This window comes from Copadichromis virginalis, linkage group LG18, assembly GCF_057382275.1.
Source record: "Copadichromis virginalis isolate Kocher_CV1m ecotype Utaka linkage group LG18, C_Virginalis_male_GT1.1, whole genome shotgun sequence".
In the NCBI taxonomy this organism is placed as follows: Eukaryota; Metazoa; Chordata; class Actinopteri; order Cichliformes; family Cichlidae; genus Copadichromis; species Copadichromis virginalis.
In genome coordinates, this window is record NC_140635.1 from 37,152,525 (window position 1) to 37,170,349 (window position 17,825).

The 17,825-nt window shown below is 41.2% G+C and overlaps 1 protein-coding gene across 1 annotated transcript in view; it reads right to left on the bottom strand.

The window, feature by feature from the left end:
• Positions 1–13,027: 13,027 nt before the first annotated feature.
• The window catches only part of cdh6 (cadherin 6), a 61,765-nt gene continuing 56,967 nt past the window's right edge, over positions 13,028–17,825 (bottom strand). The window contains exon 12 of the mRNA XM_085438016.1: positions 13,028–14,228. Coding sequence (XP_085294142.1) covers positions 13,684–14,228 — 545 coding nt within the window. The 3' untranslated portion in view covers positions 13,028–13,683. The remainder of the gene's footprint in view (positions 14,229–17,825) is intronic.

Sequence of the window (17,825 nt, forward strand, 5' to 3'; positions counted from 1 at the left end):
GTTGAAACAAGTCAATAGAGCAACGATTCCAGTCGGCATATAGAAATTCAGCGACGAACGGAGGAGAAAAGATTAAAAGTTTGTTTTTATTGAAAAGGAACTCCCAGAAACACAAACGCAAGAGGATCAGTTCACAAAATGCCTGCCTTACAGTTTACTGAGCACATCATCCACGTTGTTGTACCGTGGGCTCAAATACAGCTCACTAGTCTCAAAGCTTGTCATAAAACAGAAGAGTCAGCCACTGTAATCAGTTTATATTATTTTGCTGTTTTTTTATATTGCTTAGGCATAAAAATGGTAATCAAAGTACACGACTTTCAATGAAATAATGTGACTTTTCCTTACAAACGTAGCAAAGTCTGGACACACACATCCACACTGTGAGACACAGAAGTGGGATGAGTGAAAGTCATGTTCAAAGCTACCTCAAGTTGTCCTACAGGCAGTGTTGGGTAAGTTACTTTAAAATAGTAACTTAGTTACATTACTAGTTACTTCTCTCAAAAGTAACTCAGTTACTTCAAGTTACTCGTTACTTTCAAAGTAACTAGTTACTAGGGAAAGTAACTTTGGTTTTACTCAGAATTCTCTTGTTAATGTGTTGCTTCCATAACTGGATACCCAGCCAGACTGCCAGTCTTCTAGCTTGCTTACTTGCCACAGTGCACTGTGCCACCTACCAATAGAAAGGAAAAGATAATGTGCACATTTCCACGAGAGAAATCCCACGCCTGATTCTATCCTAGCCTGCTTTTTACATCCAACACAAAAACTGCAGTCGTGGTGCTTTCGATTGTACTCAGAACTCGGAAATTCTGCCTTCTGAATAGGAAGATGTAGGTAACACCAGACTGCAGATGAGCTGCATACAGGGCTGGACTGGGACAGAAAAATCATCCTGGGCATTTTGACTAGATTTGACCATTATAGGAAAAATCATAAAGCCTTTGAATGAAAATAAACACTGTTGTGACAGTGATGTTCACTGTTCTGATGGTATATATGCATCAATCTATCAATCGTTTGTTGTAGGGCTGCCACGATTAGTCGACTAGTCACGATTATGTCGACTATTAAAATCGTCGACGACTAATTTAATAGTCGACGCATCGTTTGAAGCTTTGTAAGATCACAAAGGACGCAGGAATGAGTACCGGTAGTAGGATTTAAGAGTGTAATAACGGACTGAAACAGAAGATGGCAGCACTGCATGTACAAGGATGCCAGCTGCCGTTAAACCCCGAAGAAGAAGAAGCTGTGTCCCAGAATTCATAGCGCAGCCCAGCTCAGTTTCCAACAATGGCGGCAGCTAGTTAGTTTTAATGTTACTCTTATTATTCTTTCTGGGTCACAAAATAAACGTTTAACATATTTTCAGGCGAGAATGTAGCTGTGTAAACCTCAAATATCTGCTCAGTTTATCAAGACACCACATATTTTCAAAAGCGCTCCGACGTTTTCGGAGACGTCTGTTACCCACTAGCTCGATAGCTAGCCGGGGCAAGGCTAACTAGAGCCGTGAGAACACCGGACTCCCGGCAAATCGTTTTCAAACCCACCGCCGTCTTTCGCTAGTCAGGTTAAACATATATATAAGTCACTTAGATAACTTAAAAATGTTATTGTTTGGCTTTCTTTAGTATTTTATTTGTTCCTGAGTAAATCGGTTTGGCTGAGATTAAAGTTATAGTTTTTTGCACAGCTAAAACTGTCAAGCAGACAGCTGATTGTCAGAAGTGTGAGACGCTGGAGAATTTACTCCGGTGTCCTGTTATATTTTAGATAGCAAGGAGTTTATTAAACTTCACCGAAACAATCTGCAAATTTCATTAAAAATTAATAAACTACCATCTTGTCTTTATTTTTAGTTAGCACAAACACTTCAAGCTGTAAGCTAATGATAGTTATGTAAGACCAGATGCTGCTGGTGCAATAAGCTGTACGCTGTACGTCCAATGGATGATGATCTGATTAGTCGACTAATCGCAAAAATAATCGGTGACTAGTCGACTATCAAAATAATCGTTTGTGGCAGCCCTAGTTTGTTGTAAGACTCAGATAATTATTTTTTAAAAGCTAGACATTTTAAATGATAATAAGAAAGAAAAGTATGTCCTTGTGCCCCCCTCTCCCTGTTAATGCCCTACATGCCCCCCTGGCAACACTTTGCTAGATCCGCCCCTGCACAGTTACCAGCTGTCAGCTACCTAAAAAAGGATCCTGGGGTTATTTGTCTCTCAGAAACAGTTCATAACTTCCCTTCAACTCATTCATGTCACCTAAAAGGTAAACCTGTTTCTCCATCACAGCTCTGATGATCCAGTAAGGACATCTCCTGGTTTCATCTTCATGTTTCCCTCTCACCAGATAACCAAACCATATCATGACCAGCAGCTTTACAGCTGTGGCTCCAGCAAACATCAGCTGATACTAGAAATTAATATTAAATACATTCTAACAACAGCTGATCAAGCTTAAACGTGCTGCTGTTGTTTAGCGCGACATCCGCTGGTTTCCTGTTTCTGGCGCAAAGTGGGCGATAAATAAACAAGAGAGCCGATCAGCTGATCATTGATCAGTTTCATGATTGAAGTAGAAACGGGAGAGGGATATGTATATATATATATATATATATATATATATACATATACATATATATATATATATATATATATATATATGTATATGTATATATATATATATATATATATATATATATATATATACATATACATATATATATATATATATGTATATGTATATATAAAAATACTTTTGATTTTTTTTTTAAGCGTTTTCTAAGGACAGCTCGACAACAGTAAAGAAAGAAAAAATGCCACCTGTCTTCTATCGGTGGAAAAGTGGACCATGTCAACCAATTTTTAAAAAAGTCAACACGTGGGATTTGGTTGTTTAGGAAGAGGGGAAAGTTTTGGGAGTGACGGTAAAGACAGCGAGACAGAGAGTTTTTAGATGTGGGAGATTTGTGACGTTTGGCATGGAGTGTACAGTTAGCCTGTCGTGTAGTTGTTGTTTTGTTTTGTGTGTCAGTGAAGGCACTAATGAATGTCACAAAGGCCCTTTGCCAGTGGAGGTCGTAGCCTGTTTGGTGCCCCTCGGGGAAACACTCCCTCTGGCGCCCCCGCCACCCCGGTACACATATATATGAAGAGAGAGAGAGTATGCATAGTATGCAATCAGCTAACAAACTGCCATCATAATTTGTCATACAATGAGAACAGGACAAATCAACAATTGACAATGACTAATTAATATTGTGCTGAACACAGTCCAGAAGATCCAGTCAGCTACATCAGTGTCTACTCTTTACTATCATAGCCAAGTGACTAACAAACGTAAACAGAAGTTTTCACTATCCCAGCAGATAAATAACAGCAGCAGGTTTAAGCTTGATAAGCTGCTGTTAGAATTTATTTAATATTACTTTCTACACCAGGATCTTTTTCTACAGCTGACGACTGGTAACTGTGCAGGGGCGGATCTAGCAAAGTTTAGCCAGGGGGGCCGATAGGGCATGAACAGGGAAAGGGGGCACAAAGACATACTTTTCTTTCTTATTCTCATTTAAAATGTCGAGCTTTTAATAAATAATTATCTGAATCTTACAACCAAAGTTTTAATTTGATGTAAAATGTATAGAAATCCATTATTATATATCAGAACTATTAAGTCAAATTTTTAACTTAGTAAGCTATAGTACTTTTTCCTTTGGGTATCATCTGTGCAGTCTGCAATCCTGTTGAACGAAGATATTGAATCTATTTAATTATTGTAGAAAAATAATTGATTTCTGTCCAATTTTTTTGCACATACATTAAATTAAAGTTGATTACGTCGATTAAGCATCATGAGGTGGAGGGTGGGGCGTGGTTCCCTTTTTTTCTTTTTGCTGGGAGTTTGCAACCCTATTAGTTAGGTTGCTTAATATTTCTGCTAAGTACTCTTCAAAATACCAGAATAGGGAGGATGGAGCAGGTTTAAGTTTATTAGATTGATCAGTGTTGTTGAACTATGAAATATTTTAGGTGCAGTGTATTTTTTGCATACAGGTTTAACAGAATAGCTTTAGTTTTTTTTGTTTTTTTAACTTGAGTATGAACTTATACAAAAACAGCAAGATATTTAAAAAAAAACTATTTTATTGATCAAAGAATACACTATATCAGATTCATATCGGTATCGGCAGATATCCAAATTTATCGGTATCAGTATCAGACATAAAGTGGTATCGGGCCATCTCTAATGATAACATGATGTTACGGAACTCTATTTTGAGTTCTAGTGAGAATACTGCAAGTGCACTTGTATCACCTGGTGCAAAGACTATGCTGAGGATTTTCCTCAGTAAAATTAAAAACACCAGTGTTTACTTTTTCGGTCTTCACAATGACAAAATGGCAAGACCAGTAAGAGATGCTGTTTGTTTTATGGTGCTGTCATGAGTTTACAATAACACATCCATGGTAAAAACTGGAGATCCAGCTGTTCCAACGTCATGAAATGGCACAGCATCAAAGCCTCACTGTTTTTACTCACTCTGTGTTTATACAACACTGTGCATTAAACCATTTCTTATTAACCTCTGTCTCTCTTCCACAGTGAGTCTTTTATCTTGTGTTCCTCCCGTCACCCACAAACTGGCCGCAGCAGATGATCCTGGTGGAGGTTTTTCCTGTTAAACAGAGTTTATTGTCATCACGTGCTTGGTCTGATTGTTGGGGTTTTCTCTGCATTATTCTCGGAGCTTTATCGTACAAAATAAAGCACCTGGAGGCAACTCGTTGTGGTTTGGCATTTTAAAAATAACATTTGAATTGAATTGAACTGACTTGATTCACAGCACAAGATAAGATGAACCTTTATGAGTCCCACACATGGAAAAGAGTTTGGCCATGGCAGAAAGTGGACAGCACAAAGTTACGAGCAGCAAAACCTAAGAAAAACAATAAAATAGAATAAAATCGAGGGCCCAGGACCCATATTAACAAACAATCCTGATAGTAAGAGTAACTCAGAGTGATGATGTGGAAAGAAGGACTCCTGATCAAGCTGCATCAGATTGGTATTAAAGGAAAAATGTATAAATGGATCAGGAATTTTTTAACTGGCCTCATGTCTCGCAGTATCAAGTTTTCAGTTTTCCTTTTTTATTCTGTGTTGTTTGTGTACTGGTCATCAGCTTCATTAAATCGGCTCATTCTCTGTTTAAGGCAAACCTGCCTGACTGTCTGCTCTGGGTCCTCACCTCCTACACATGACACACATGTTCCTCCTGTTTGTGGACTGACATTCAAAATGTCTGGAAGATCATATCGTGCCAAACATCACAGTCCAGGCACGACTGATGTCCGACTGATGTAGCACATCCTGCCTGCTTCCAATGGCAGAATGGTGCAGTGGAGACACTGAAAAAAGGTGGAGGAACATTTTTACTAGAACAGAAACTTTACTGTTTTCCTACAGCCACAGGTCTGACCCCAGCTGAGCTGCTGATGGGGACCTCCTTTACCCAGATGTGGGAGCCCAGTCACAAAGTGAGATGTGACCAGAGATGGGCAGTAACACGTTACTTGTAACGCGTTACTGTAATCTGATTACTTTTTTCAGGTAATGAGTAAAGTAAGGGATTACTATTGCAAAAACGGTAATTAGATTACCGTTACTTTCCCGTAGGAACGCTGCATTACTGCGTTACTAAAACTGTGATTTTTTGCGAGAATGTCTCACGACAGTGACGTAAGCGAGTGCGACGTTCGTGACAACAGCTGTGTGCAGATCAACAATGGATCATATATCGATTGTGGGAGAGAGTATGAGCATGCAGCGTTTAAAGCGTGGAAGTACTGACCTTACTTTGAGTTTGATTCCATAAAAAGTGACAAAAACATTAGTGTCCGCTGTGCGTGGGAAGAAAACTTCTTTTTACAGCGAAAAAACCCCTAAACTTCCAACAAGCACCGAGTAGCTACGACGTAATGGGAAACTCACAGAGAAACTCGCGGATTCTTCCACCGACCGCGGCACACCTGCACCAGGGTAAACCTCCGCCTGTCATGGTCCTGGGTCGAGCGACCCAGTGTTTGAGTTTTATGTATCTTCTGTATTCATTTGTGCCCTAGTTTAGCTCATCTAGTTTATTTTGAGATTGCTGTTTAGTCCTTGTTCCTTAGTTGTTTATGTCATCTCCCCCTGTACTAAGTCTCCCCGGTTCATGCGTCATGTCTGCGTGGTTATGTTTAGTTCATGTCATGTCTAATCTCCATGTTTCCTGTTTTACTTTGAAAGTCTGTATTCAATGTCAGTGTATTCAGTTTCACCTCTCCTGTCGTTAGGTTCATGTGTGTCAGCTGTGCTCCCATGTGTGGCCACTTCCCCTGATCATCCCTCATGTGTATTTAGTCTCTGTGTTTCATACAGTCTGTGTCGCGTCGTCTGGGTGCCCACCCTCCGTGTTTCCATGCCCAGTCTTTTGTATCCCCAGCCATAGCATAGTTTGTTCCCAGTTTAGGTTTGTTTAGTTACTGCTCTTGTGCTGCCCTCATTCTTGTTTGTTTCTTTCGTGATCATCAGCCACAATAAAAGGCTCCCTTTTGTTTAAGTTCACTCCCGTATCCTCACTTGTGTGTGGTGGACCCAGGTGCGAACACATCTCCGCACGGTCTATCTCCACAAACCGTGACACCGCCTGCTATACAGGTGAAAATAGAGCAACAGGACCGCTAGTCTGTGACTTTATTTATTTTCTGCTGTGTTTTACTTGCATCTATTTGAAAGAGTGAGTGTAAACACAAAAAATATTTTATTTTATGTGCTGGAATGTGCAGAAAATAGGTTTAAATGTTAAACTAATTTCTTCCAGTCAGAGAATGTTGCATATAATTTGTTTGCTTGATGCATAAAGTTAAAAGATTAAAAATAATAAAACAAGTTTTAAAAAGAGACTTTTCCATTTGATTACATTTTGTATGATGGATTATGTAGAAAAAGTAGAACTGGGCTGAAAGATCTATCGCTTTATCACCTATTCAGGTTGTAAATCGTGTTTTTCAAAAGTAACTAAGTAATTAATTACTTTTGAAAATAAGTAATCAGCAACGTAACGGGATTACTTTTTGGGGGAAGTAATTAGTTACTGATTACTTTTTTCAAGTAACTTGACCAACACTGGATGTGACCTTCATGCCAGAGACTTTGTGAATGTCAAAAACTTTAACAGTGGCTCACAGTGGCTGCCAGGTCCAGTGTCTTTTGTTGTGGGATGACAGGTAGGTTTGCAGGCACCCATCTGTCCTGCACTGATGGAGAGGCGGCTTCACAGACGGTGTATGTTTTTCATGAGGACGGTGTGCGTGGCCTTGGGGACTGGGTAATGTTGTCAGCAGCCTCTGAGGTCAGTGCTGGTACAACCATTAGGGGCTGGCAGAGCACACTACTCCACTTTCTCCAAATCTGGCCACAAGAGCCCAGCTTGCTCTTGTTTCTGCGAAAGTGAAAAGGTCAAAGACGTAGCACAAGCTCTCTTCAATATGCTTTTAGAAATGGCAGATTTATTTAGGTGGTACGTGCCATTCTGTTTCCCTGTCAGGAGGGTAAAGTGCTTGTGTTGTGCATTCGTGGGACGTTTGGGTTTTACCGCGGTTTACACTTCAGGTTGCAAGAACATTTTAACCGCCTGTAGAAGCGACAAGAAAAAGTTAATTAAAAGTTCCAGAAACATCCTAAAGTTTCCATGCCTCCTTTTCCTGTGGAAGCAGCTAACAGATAACCTGGGTGGGTTGAACTTGCCTCATCGTACAGAGCCCAGCTGTCCTCAGAGTTCATCAGCTCAGAGCTTAAAATAAAGCCACTCTGTTGAACATCCTTCCTGAAACAGCGCTCTGTGCACCATTAAACTGTAGCAAATCTCCCATCACTACATCCGAGTCTGATCACTTTCCTGATATCCATGCTCATTAGAATCACTTTTTATAAACATTGCAGAGTCTGTCCATAAGTTGATAACCTCAGTGGATTTTAAAGAATATATAAAGTACAGACTTTCAGCTTAAATTTAGGAAGTCTAACAAAAGTATTGCATAAACTGTTCAGGAGTTACAGCCACTTTTATTCAAAATCTGAATACAAAAATGTCATAATTGTCCAAACACTGAGGTGTGACTCTCCGCTTACGGCGGCTGTCCTGCTTTCCAGAAGAAATGTTTTGGAAGAAATGTCTGCAGCAGGACTTTCCTGTTGCATTAGAGCAGTGTTTAGTAAAACGACTGTAGTAATCATGCATCGAAATTACTGGAGTGTAAGACAGAGACCAAAGCTTCAATACAAAAGTTTATTTTCATCAAATTAAAAAAGCAGTAAAACATCATCGTATACAGAGAGTAGACTGCCCACAGTGAGTTTCAGACAGTGAAGCTGGGTGGCGTTTGAGGTTTTTCCCTTCTCAGAATATCATCATCGTGTCCTGTAAATATACGGAGCCAAAGGAAAAACAAGTGGACATTTTCGTTTTAAGCCTTCAGAGCAGGGTCACGAAACACAGCTGGAACAAACTGATACTTTTAGTGAGACACACAATACAAAACCCCTGATATAAAATCATGACATGTATCACTGAGGTTGGCAGTTGTGATTTCACCTTCAGCTTCATTAATTAGTGCTAATGACAAATTCACTGCCCCAGTTTTACTTAATTACTAGGGGTGCAACGATATTCGTATCGATATTGAACCGTTCGATGCAGTGCTTTCGGTTCGGTACGCATATGTATCGAACAATACAACATTTGTAATTTATTTTATCAACTGTCCTTCTGACGATGCTGTCTGTGTTGAGAGCTCAGTGGATCTGCGTTCGACTACTCCGCCTAGGCTGCACTGTCGAGCGCAGATCCACTGAGCGCAGCACAAGCTAGCAAGACAGAAGCTAAGCTCGTTGCAACATGGCAAATTGAACCTCCCCCACCCTCATTCAGATCTGGCGTTTGGAACTATTTTGGTTTTCATGTGACGTATGACCCTGAAGGTAAGCGCGTCATGGACTAAAGTAAAACAGTATGTTGGATGTGCCACGCAATGCTCAATTACATGGGTGGGAACTAGTGTGTTAGCGCAGTTAGCTTGTTAGCTTGTTAGCTTGTTAGCCGTCCAGCCCCACGCACGGGGCAATCCGCGGTAGCTCGTTAACGGAGATTTGCCGTATTGTGGCGTTAACGTCATTTCAGATTAACGCTGCCAGCACTAGTGGGAACACAACGAATATGACTGCACATTTACTCCGACAGCATCCTAGTGCAAAGACAAAAACAACAAGCACGCATGCTACAAACTTTAGCCGAGTCATTTAGACAGCCGTTAGCACAGGATTCTCCTTATGGGGACCTGATATGTTTAATATGCTGCTGAGAATATAGCCCAGAAGAAGCGTCTAGTAGAGCTTTTATTTTGAAAGAGCCATTTCTCTGTAATAAACTCTCTTTTCCAAAGATGAGGGATTCCTCAATCAGATAGATTTTTTTTTTTAATTATTTTGTTGTTTCAGCAACATTAAATTTAAAAACTGTACGTTTGAGTTAAAATATATATTTATAATTGTAATAAATGACAAATTAAAAAGGCATGAACATTTTTTTGTATCGAACCGAACCGTGAATTTTGTGTATCGTTGCACCCCTATTAATTACAGCATTTAAAAACAAAAGCTGAAGAAGCAAGCAGATAAACCAGTGAAGGAGGCAAACTGGTTTCCTTTTTCTCATCCACAAAAACCAGTGGGTGAAATCTGTGCCACAAGACCTTTGGGCAAAAACATTTTGATCATAATCAAACTATGAACTACAGAGGAGACGACAACAGATATGAAACTGAAAACAAGGTAACCAGTCACCAAAAAACCCACGAGGGCTTTGTTGACTGAAGCAGGGCTGCTTTTCACCTTTGAACCAAATTCACCTGGAACAGTTTGTTACCATTAATTTGAATACAAGTCTAACAAACCCTGTAAAGTGAAATTCCTTCATTTGTGCTGTCTCATTGACACTTTGGTGACAAGCTAAATACTTACGTTGAATTTCTTGATGTTACTGTAAGGCTGTTTCCCTGCTGTTTTAGCCCATGTAAAGAAAAGTTGGAGTCTTGAGTTCCTGATTGTTCCACTTTACAGAAACTGGCTTCAGCTCAGTCAGGGTGCAGAAGCAGGAGCTCCCAACATGGTTCTCAATGAAACTAATTGGAACGTAATTTGCTATTTACCTCTGATTCTAAATATTAGCCCCCATTTTAAATTCTCTGTTCACATCAGAATGACTCACGTACTTTCATTACTCTTATAAGTGATTTTTGTTCAAAATCAATAGCATTCTGCTAATGCATGCTAATGGGTTCGTTAAGAATTTACATCAACACGCTTCCTTCTGGTTAGAGATGGCACGATACCACTTTTTTATGTCCGATACCGATATCATAAATTTGGATATCTGCCGATACCGATATGAATCCGATATAGTGTTTTTTAATCAACAAAACTGTTTTTTAAAATATCTTGCTGCATTTTTGTATAAGTTCATACTCAAGTTTAAAACAACAACTACACTAAAGCTATCGTGGCGATCGGCGATCGTGGCTCAAGAGTTTGGAGTTTGCCTTGTAATCGGAAGGTTGCCGGTTCGAGCCCCGGCTTGGACAGTCTCGGTCGTTGTGTCCTTGGGCAAGACACTTCACCCGTTGCCTACTGGTGGTGGTCAGAGGGCCCGGTGGCGCCAGTGTCCGGCAGCCTCGCCTCTGTCAGTGCGCCCCAGGGTGGCTGTGGCTACAATGTAGCTGCCATCACCAGTGTGTGAATGTGTGTGTGAATGGGTGGATGACTGGATATGTAAAGCGCTTTGGGGTCCTTAGGGACTAGTAAAGCGCTATATAAATACAGGCCATTTACCATTTATTTAAAGCTATTCTGTTATACCTGTATACAAAAAAAATATTTCATAGTTCAGCAATACTGATCAATCTAATAAACTTAAACCTACACCATCCTCCCTATTCTGGTATTTTAAAGAGTACTTAGCGTAAATATTAAGCAACCTAACTAATAGGGTTCCAACTCCCAGCAACAACAAAAATAAATAAATAAAAAATAGGGAACCACCCCCCCACGCTCCACCTCATGATGCTTAATCGACGTAATCAACCTTAATTTGATGCAGTGTGAAAAAAAATGCACAGAAATCAATTATTTTTCAAGAAATATTAAATAGATTCAACATCTTTCTTCAGCAAAATTGCAGACTGCACAGATGGTACCTTCCCAAAGTAAAAAGTACTATAGCTTACTAGGGTATATATATTAGACTTAATAGTCACTATATACAGTAATTGACTTCTATTCATTTTACATCAAATTAAAACTTTGGGTGTCAGATAATTATTTATTAAAAGCTCGACATTTTAAATGAGAATAAGAAAGAAAAGTATGTCTTTGTGCCCCTTTTCCCAGTTAATGCCCTATCGGCCCCCCTGGCTAAACTTTGCTAGATCCGCCCCTGCACAGTTACCAGCGTCAGCTACGTAGAAAAAGATCCTGGTGTAGAAAGTAATATTAAATAAATTCTAACAACAGCTGATCAAGCTTAAACGTGCTGCTGTTGTTCAGCCGCTGGTTTCCTCTTTCTGGTGCAAAGTGGACCAAAAACAAACCAGAGAGACGGACTCGAGACAGAAAAGCCGATAAGCTGATCATTAAGCAGTTTCATGATTGAAGTAGCAGCCGGAGAGCGAGAGGCAGTCGCTTGTTAAGCTTAACGTGGGAATGCTTTACAAACATTCAGAGATGGACTTACACACTTGCTTTACTTCTCTCGGGGATAACTTTGTCGGAGATGAAATGCCGGGTTGCTAGCGAAGCTCCACATGCTATCCAGACCACCGACAGGTCCCGCATGCCACAGCCGCTCTATCACGTGATGCATACTGCTCCGACGTGCTAACGTCGTTCTGAGGCGAGTTATGGCGTGTTGCAAGTTTTGTGAGGTGCTTTCGTGATATTTAATGGATCGGATTACATTTTTTATTTTTCTCCGATATCCGATCCAGTAATTTAGGTCAGTATCGGACCGATACCGATACGTAATATCGGATCGGTCCATCTCTACTTCTGGTACATGCTTTCAAATGGTAACTAGATGTTAGTCGGACACTTCCATCTGGTTGAGGTGGTTAAAGGTGAAGCTTGCAGGAGGCTGCTATTATAGATTTTCTACCATTGTTTGCTTTGTGGCTAAAATCCAAATACAGGCTGCAGAGGAGCGGCTGCTGTCGCTGTGATCACCAGTGAATATCGAAACCTTCTACAGTCGTTGATCGAAACGTGATGGAAGTCTCCAGGAAAAAAAACGCTGAAGAGTTCTGGGTTACAGCACCATAGTTACTCGTAACCATAGGGTTACTCGTATGAGCATGTATTAGTAACCCCGGCACTATGGTGCTGTACAGCAGCATTCATTCTAGATCATCACACAAGCAGAATTCTAGAGTATTTAAGAGGTCTTTGTCTATGTTCTCTATTTGTATCAATATTTTTACATTATACTGATGCAAACACATTTTTGCATTCTGCACTCACATCTCTGACAACAGATTCCCCTGTATCCTACACACTGGACAAGGCATCTTATTTACAGTGTTCTTGGTATGGTGGATGTGTTAGCATACAGTTGGTGACGCAGGGTTTATGTTCAACTGTGTCTTGATGTTAAGAGTGTCCGAGTCTTCACCAGCTCCTGAGAGAGATGTACAGGACTGCTGAACGCACCTGTCTGTAGCCATACTTTATGATTATTTTCCTGGAGATTTGATGTTTAACATTACATGTAAAATATGGTGAATTCAGCTTTGTTTGATTTCAATCATTCTCTCCATCGCGGCATGAAGAGTGACACCCCTGCTGTGAAGGCATGGACTCTCCATGTACATGATGGAAACTATAAAGCATACTGTCAAAGAAAACATTACTCGACAACTGTTTTTGTTATATAAACTTGTATTTTGTAATAGGAAAAGACTCTGGAGAAATTAAAGACGCAACTGATTATAGTTCCAGTATAATGAGTTCAACCACAGTTCTGCCACCAGAACAAGAAAGCAAAAAAGACAAACAATCATGTAAGAGTAAGTCGACCCCTCCAACAGGCGTCCACTGTTCTGTTTGCAGGGCAGCAGAAGGGCACTTAGCTGAAAGAAAGAATGAAAGCAAAAGAACTCAAACCTCATTTAGGCCTGCCACGAGTCTTTGAAAGTTTCCTATGATTAGAGCTGAAGATATTTGGGCTTCACCGTTGTGATAGTTGATTAACATTTCTACATAAGATTCCAAAAATAGAGATTTAAGACTTTTATCACCTTTGAAAATGACTTGGTAAACTGTTTCTGGACGGGTGTGCAGTGAGGACAGATCAAAGCTTAGCTGGTGATCTCAAATTTTATTTATAGGCATTCGCACCTACCAGCACATCTGTTGGGTTCTATATGAAGTCTATGTGTGCTCAAGTGCTCATATTTTCTTAAAGCAATTTTAAGAGGCAGCTCTCTCAGTTTAGTAGCTTGAATGTTGCTATCCTCAGATCTGCAATGGTCTAAATGTCACCTGAACTCATCTTTGACACAGATGATGTAGCTGTTAGAAGTCACTGTCCTCAGCCTCGTACAGGTCAGCTAGTTTCCTGAAACGGGGCCCCCAGTCACTCAGGTAGTTGTAGTCCTGTTCAGCCTCGGATGAAGCCGAGCCCAGCGAACTGAGCGACTCGGCCACTGACCCCACTCCTTCATAGGCATACGTGGCCAGTGAGTCGTACGGTGGCGCTGTGGGGCTATAGTCATTCTCCATCACTCTCTGGTTGATGAACTCGCATACATCCCCATTATCACGTGCAGCCATGCGTATTGGAGGCATAAGCAGGCTGGAGGGAGCTGGGGCAGGGTGGCGAGTTGTTGGATACAGCAGAGTATCAGTAGGGATGATGTCACGCCTCTGTTTAGCACCCTCATCAGAGGCAGCTGCAGCAGCTGGGTGTCGCAGGGCGCCAATATCAAAAGCCTGGGTGTCCTCCTCGCCACCACCCTCATCATTGTAGCTAACCACGTTGTCCCTGACATCTTCTTTGGAGATAATAAGAGGTTCCTGCTTCCTTTGGTGTCTTAATGCTGTGAATAGAACCACAACCACTGTAGAAAAGAGAACAACGATGCAGGATTAGATTATAATCGTGTCCCAGTGGAGCATGAATTTAAACAACCAGCCACCATAGATAACAGATATAAGGACCACTGCTGCTTAATTAAATGATCTCATTTTTGGTCACTTTGTGTTTCTTTGTTATGCCCTATGATGAACATTGTTCACAATAGTTGCTGAGATCTGGGAACAAATGAAGCCCTTTATCTACTGGTAAAATCAGACTCTGTTATGTGGTAGGCACCCTGTTGCCTCTCACAGTCCTAAAGCAGTTGGATGTGATCAGTGTTGGGGAGTAACGGAATACATGTACCGCCGTTACGTATTTAAAATACAAAATATGAGTAACTGTATTCCGTTACAGTTACCGTTTAAAAAGGTGGTATTCAGAATACAGTTACTTTGTTGAAATAAATGGATTACACTGCGGTACTTTCCTGTTTCATTTTGTCGCGGGTCAGGACTGTTTGGGTTTTGTTTGACAGCTACGCTCTGTTGTTCCAGGCGGCAGCGTTACGGTTGCCATGGTTACAGGGCGACGCTCTCTCTCTCTCTCTGCGACTGTGTGTTTCCTGGGTGAGAGAGCGCCTTTTCGTTGTTGTTGTGCTAAGCTAACAGGCAGAATGCTACAAGCATAGCTCTAAAGAATGCAGCATCATGGGCAGTGTAGTCCGTGCTGCAGGGAGAATGGACTGCCATACACGTTATGGGTCTGTGAGCGCGAGGAGGGAGAAAAAGGGGAGTGGAAAGGTACGAGTTGTCATTGAGAAAAAACGGGAGCTGGAAGCATGTAAATATAATAATAACCACTGCAGCCAAGAAGAGTGCCTGACGAGCCCAGTTGTAAGTAAGCTATTAAGACTCGACTGTACACCGTGTTCGTGTTTTCCTCCGAAACAATAAGTTCCGTTGGAGCCTTTCAACGCCTCTCTCTGTCTCTCGCAAGAAAAGTTGACCCACACAACAAAGTAAAGCTATTTTTCGGCTACGAGCCGACAGGGACCCCGCCATATTAGTCAGAGGTCCCTTTACTACAGTTCGGAGTCGCGGACCTTCAGTAATAGTAATAAATCACACAGCAATAGTACATTCACGTTGTTGTAAAAAGCACGATAATATATTAAGTAATCCAAAGTATTCAGAATAGGTTACTGTCATTGAGTAACGTAACGGAATACGTTACAGAATACATTTTGGGGCATGTATTCTGTATTCTGTAATGGAATACATTTTAAAAGTAACCTTCCCAACACTGGGTGTGATTTAAACAAGGAAGTGAGCAGTTAAACAGGATATACCTGTCATCATTCACACAGAGTTAAAATGGGCTAGAACACATGTGTCAAAGTCAAGGCCCGCGGGCCACATCCAAGCCCGGCGTACATTTATATCCGGCCCACGAGATCATTTTATATAGATGTACTGTTATTGTTATGCATGGCCCGGCGATATGAGGCGCTAATAATATACAAACTACAGATCCCATAATGCAGCACTGCAGCCTCCTTGCTGACCGCTAGGCTAACTGGGAACATTCCCACCTCAATCAAGTCAAACTTCTGTTATCCGATTGTTCAGTCTGACGTCACTAGCCGTGTCTGGGCCTAAACTCCGCTGCAGGTCCATATATCAAACGATCACTATGGCATTACTGAGAGTTGAAAAACTGTCTAAAGTCTTTCATCTTTAATAAAATGATCAGCGTTCTGCTCTACCAGGTGTAACAATTGAGTTTAACATCCAGGCATCCATGAAAACGGAATTTATGACATTTAACGGAGTTAGAAGTTAGCAGGAAGTTAGCTCGCTAGCTTCTATCTGAATACAATATAGCATGTCCTGACTGCAGGGTTTTGGAAACAAATTCAAACATACAGCTCTGTTATCACTTCCAGCATAAATGAAGACAGAAAACTAAACAGCAGTGACGTTTGTAGGGTTACTGAAGTTTGGCTAGCTGGTATATAATGATGTGCTACGTGACCGCTAGCGACACAGCTATGTTAGCATAATATAAACAAGCTAACTTTTTTTCCACTGGATAAAAGTTAACGTGAGTGTTCTCGGTGGTCAGGAACAAATGTAATCGCATGGCAGGATGCTGTAAAAGGACCAAACTTCAGCCAGGAGAACAACTGAGATAATCCATCCACAATACGAGGTTAGTCATTCATATACTGCTGCATGGGCTGGGCTGTAGTTACATCCTAAGGTTTTAAAAACTGAGCTTAAATAAATGATTAGCGGTAATAAAAGCCGAGGGAGGTCAACAGGGATCACTGACTGTTTTAGGAGCTTTTTGAGATCAAATAGAAGAAAATACAAAACATTAAACATGTTAACAACACAAAAGCCATATTAAACGCAGACTACTTTAGACCCGGAAGTAGGATTCGTCACGTCATCACTTAACAACCGGATTGCGAAGCTAGCCGCTCACAATGGTGGAGAGAAAAGTTGATTCTGAAAGCAGAGCCTTTCAGCACCAGTGGGAGGCTGAATATATGTTTACAGACATGCTGGTAAACCGTGCGTCTTATTAGTGGAGCTAATGTGGCTGTAGTTAAGGAATTTAGTTTAAGACGGCACTACGAGACAAAACGTCAGGATAAGCTGAAAAACCTAAACGCAGAAACTACAGGAAGTAGAATCGTTTGTCATCAGAGCAAAATCACAAACTGAAGCTGTTGTGAAAGCAAGTTTTATTGTAGCAGAGGAGCCAAATGAGCCCGGTACCACTCTGAAGAGCTGCAGGATGAAGCTGTGTGACGTCTTCCGTCCAGACAAAACGCAGATTTAGGCAAATGTGAGCCTGAGCAGAAATACGATTGCTGATCGGGTTTGTGAGACGGTCACTGATTTAAGAACACAGTTGTGTGAAAGAAGCAAAAACTTCACTGCATACTCTCTTGCTGTGGATGAAAGTAGACATGATGGACACTGCACAGCTGGCCATCTTCATCCGTGGAGAGGAAATATTGAACATTAAATCGATGCACGGGACAACGACAGGAAAAGACATTTTTTAAAACGTATGTCAAAGTGTAACGACGTGAAACTGTCCTGGGACAAACTTGTTGGACTTACAACAGATGGAGCGCCGGTGCTGTGCGGTGAAAAAAGTAGTCAGCAGGATGCGAGTAAAGATGCAGGAGAAATGTACCGGTGAGTTATCAGCATATCACCGCATCACACACCAGGAAAGGCTGTGTGGTCCTAAAAATGGAGCATGTAATGATCACCGTGACGCAGACCGTACATTTTATCTGAGCTAAAAGTTTAAATCACCGTCAGTTTCAGTCTTTTATGTGGGAAATAGATTCAGAGTTTGCCCACATTCCTTCATGCAGAGCTCCGCTGGCTGAGTCGGGATAAAAGTTCTCAATAGAGTTTTTGAGCTCAGCAAGGAAACCTGTCAGTTCATGGACATGTATGATGCGGTGAAGGCGTTTCAAGCTGTCACTAATGCACCAGTGCAGCCTGCCTCACTTCCCCTGTTGCCAAGTAATGTTGAACCAAGTCAGCGCACTTTGCTGAGCTGCACCTGTGCAGATTCAGATGCAGCTGCAGCGTAATGATGCACTCAG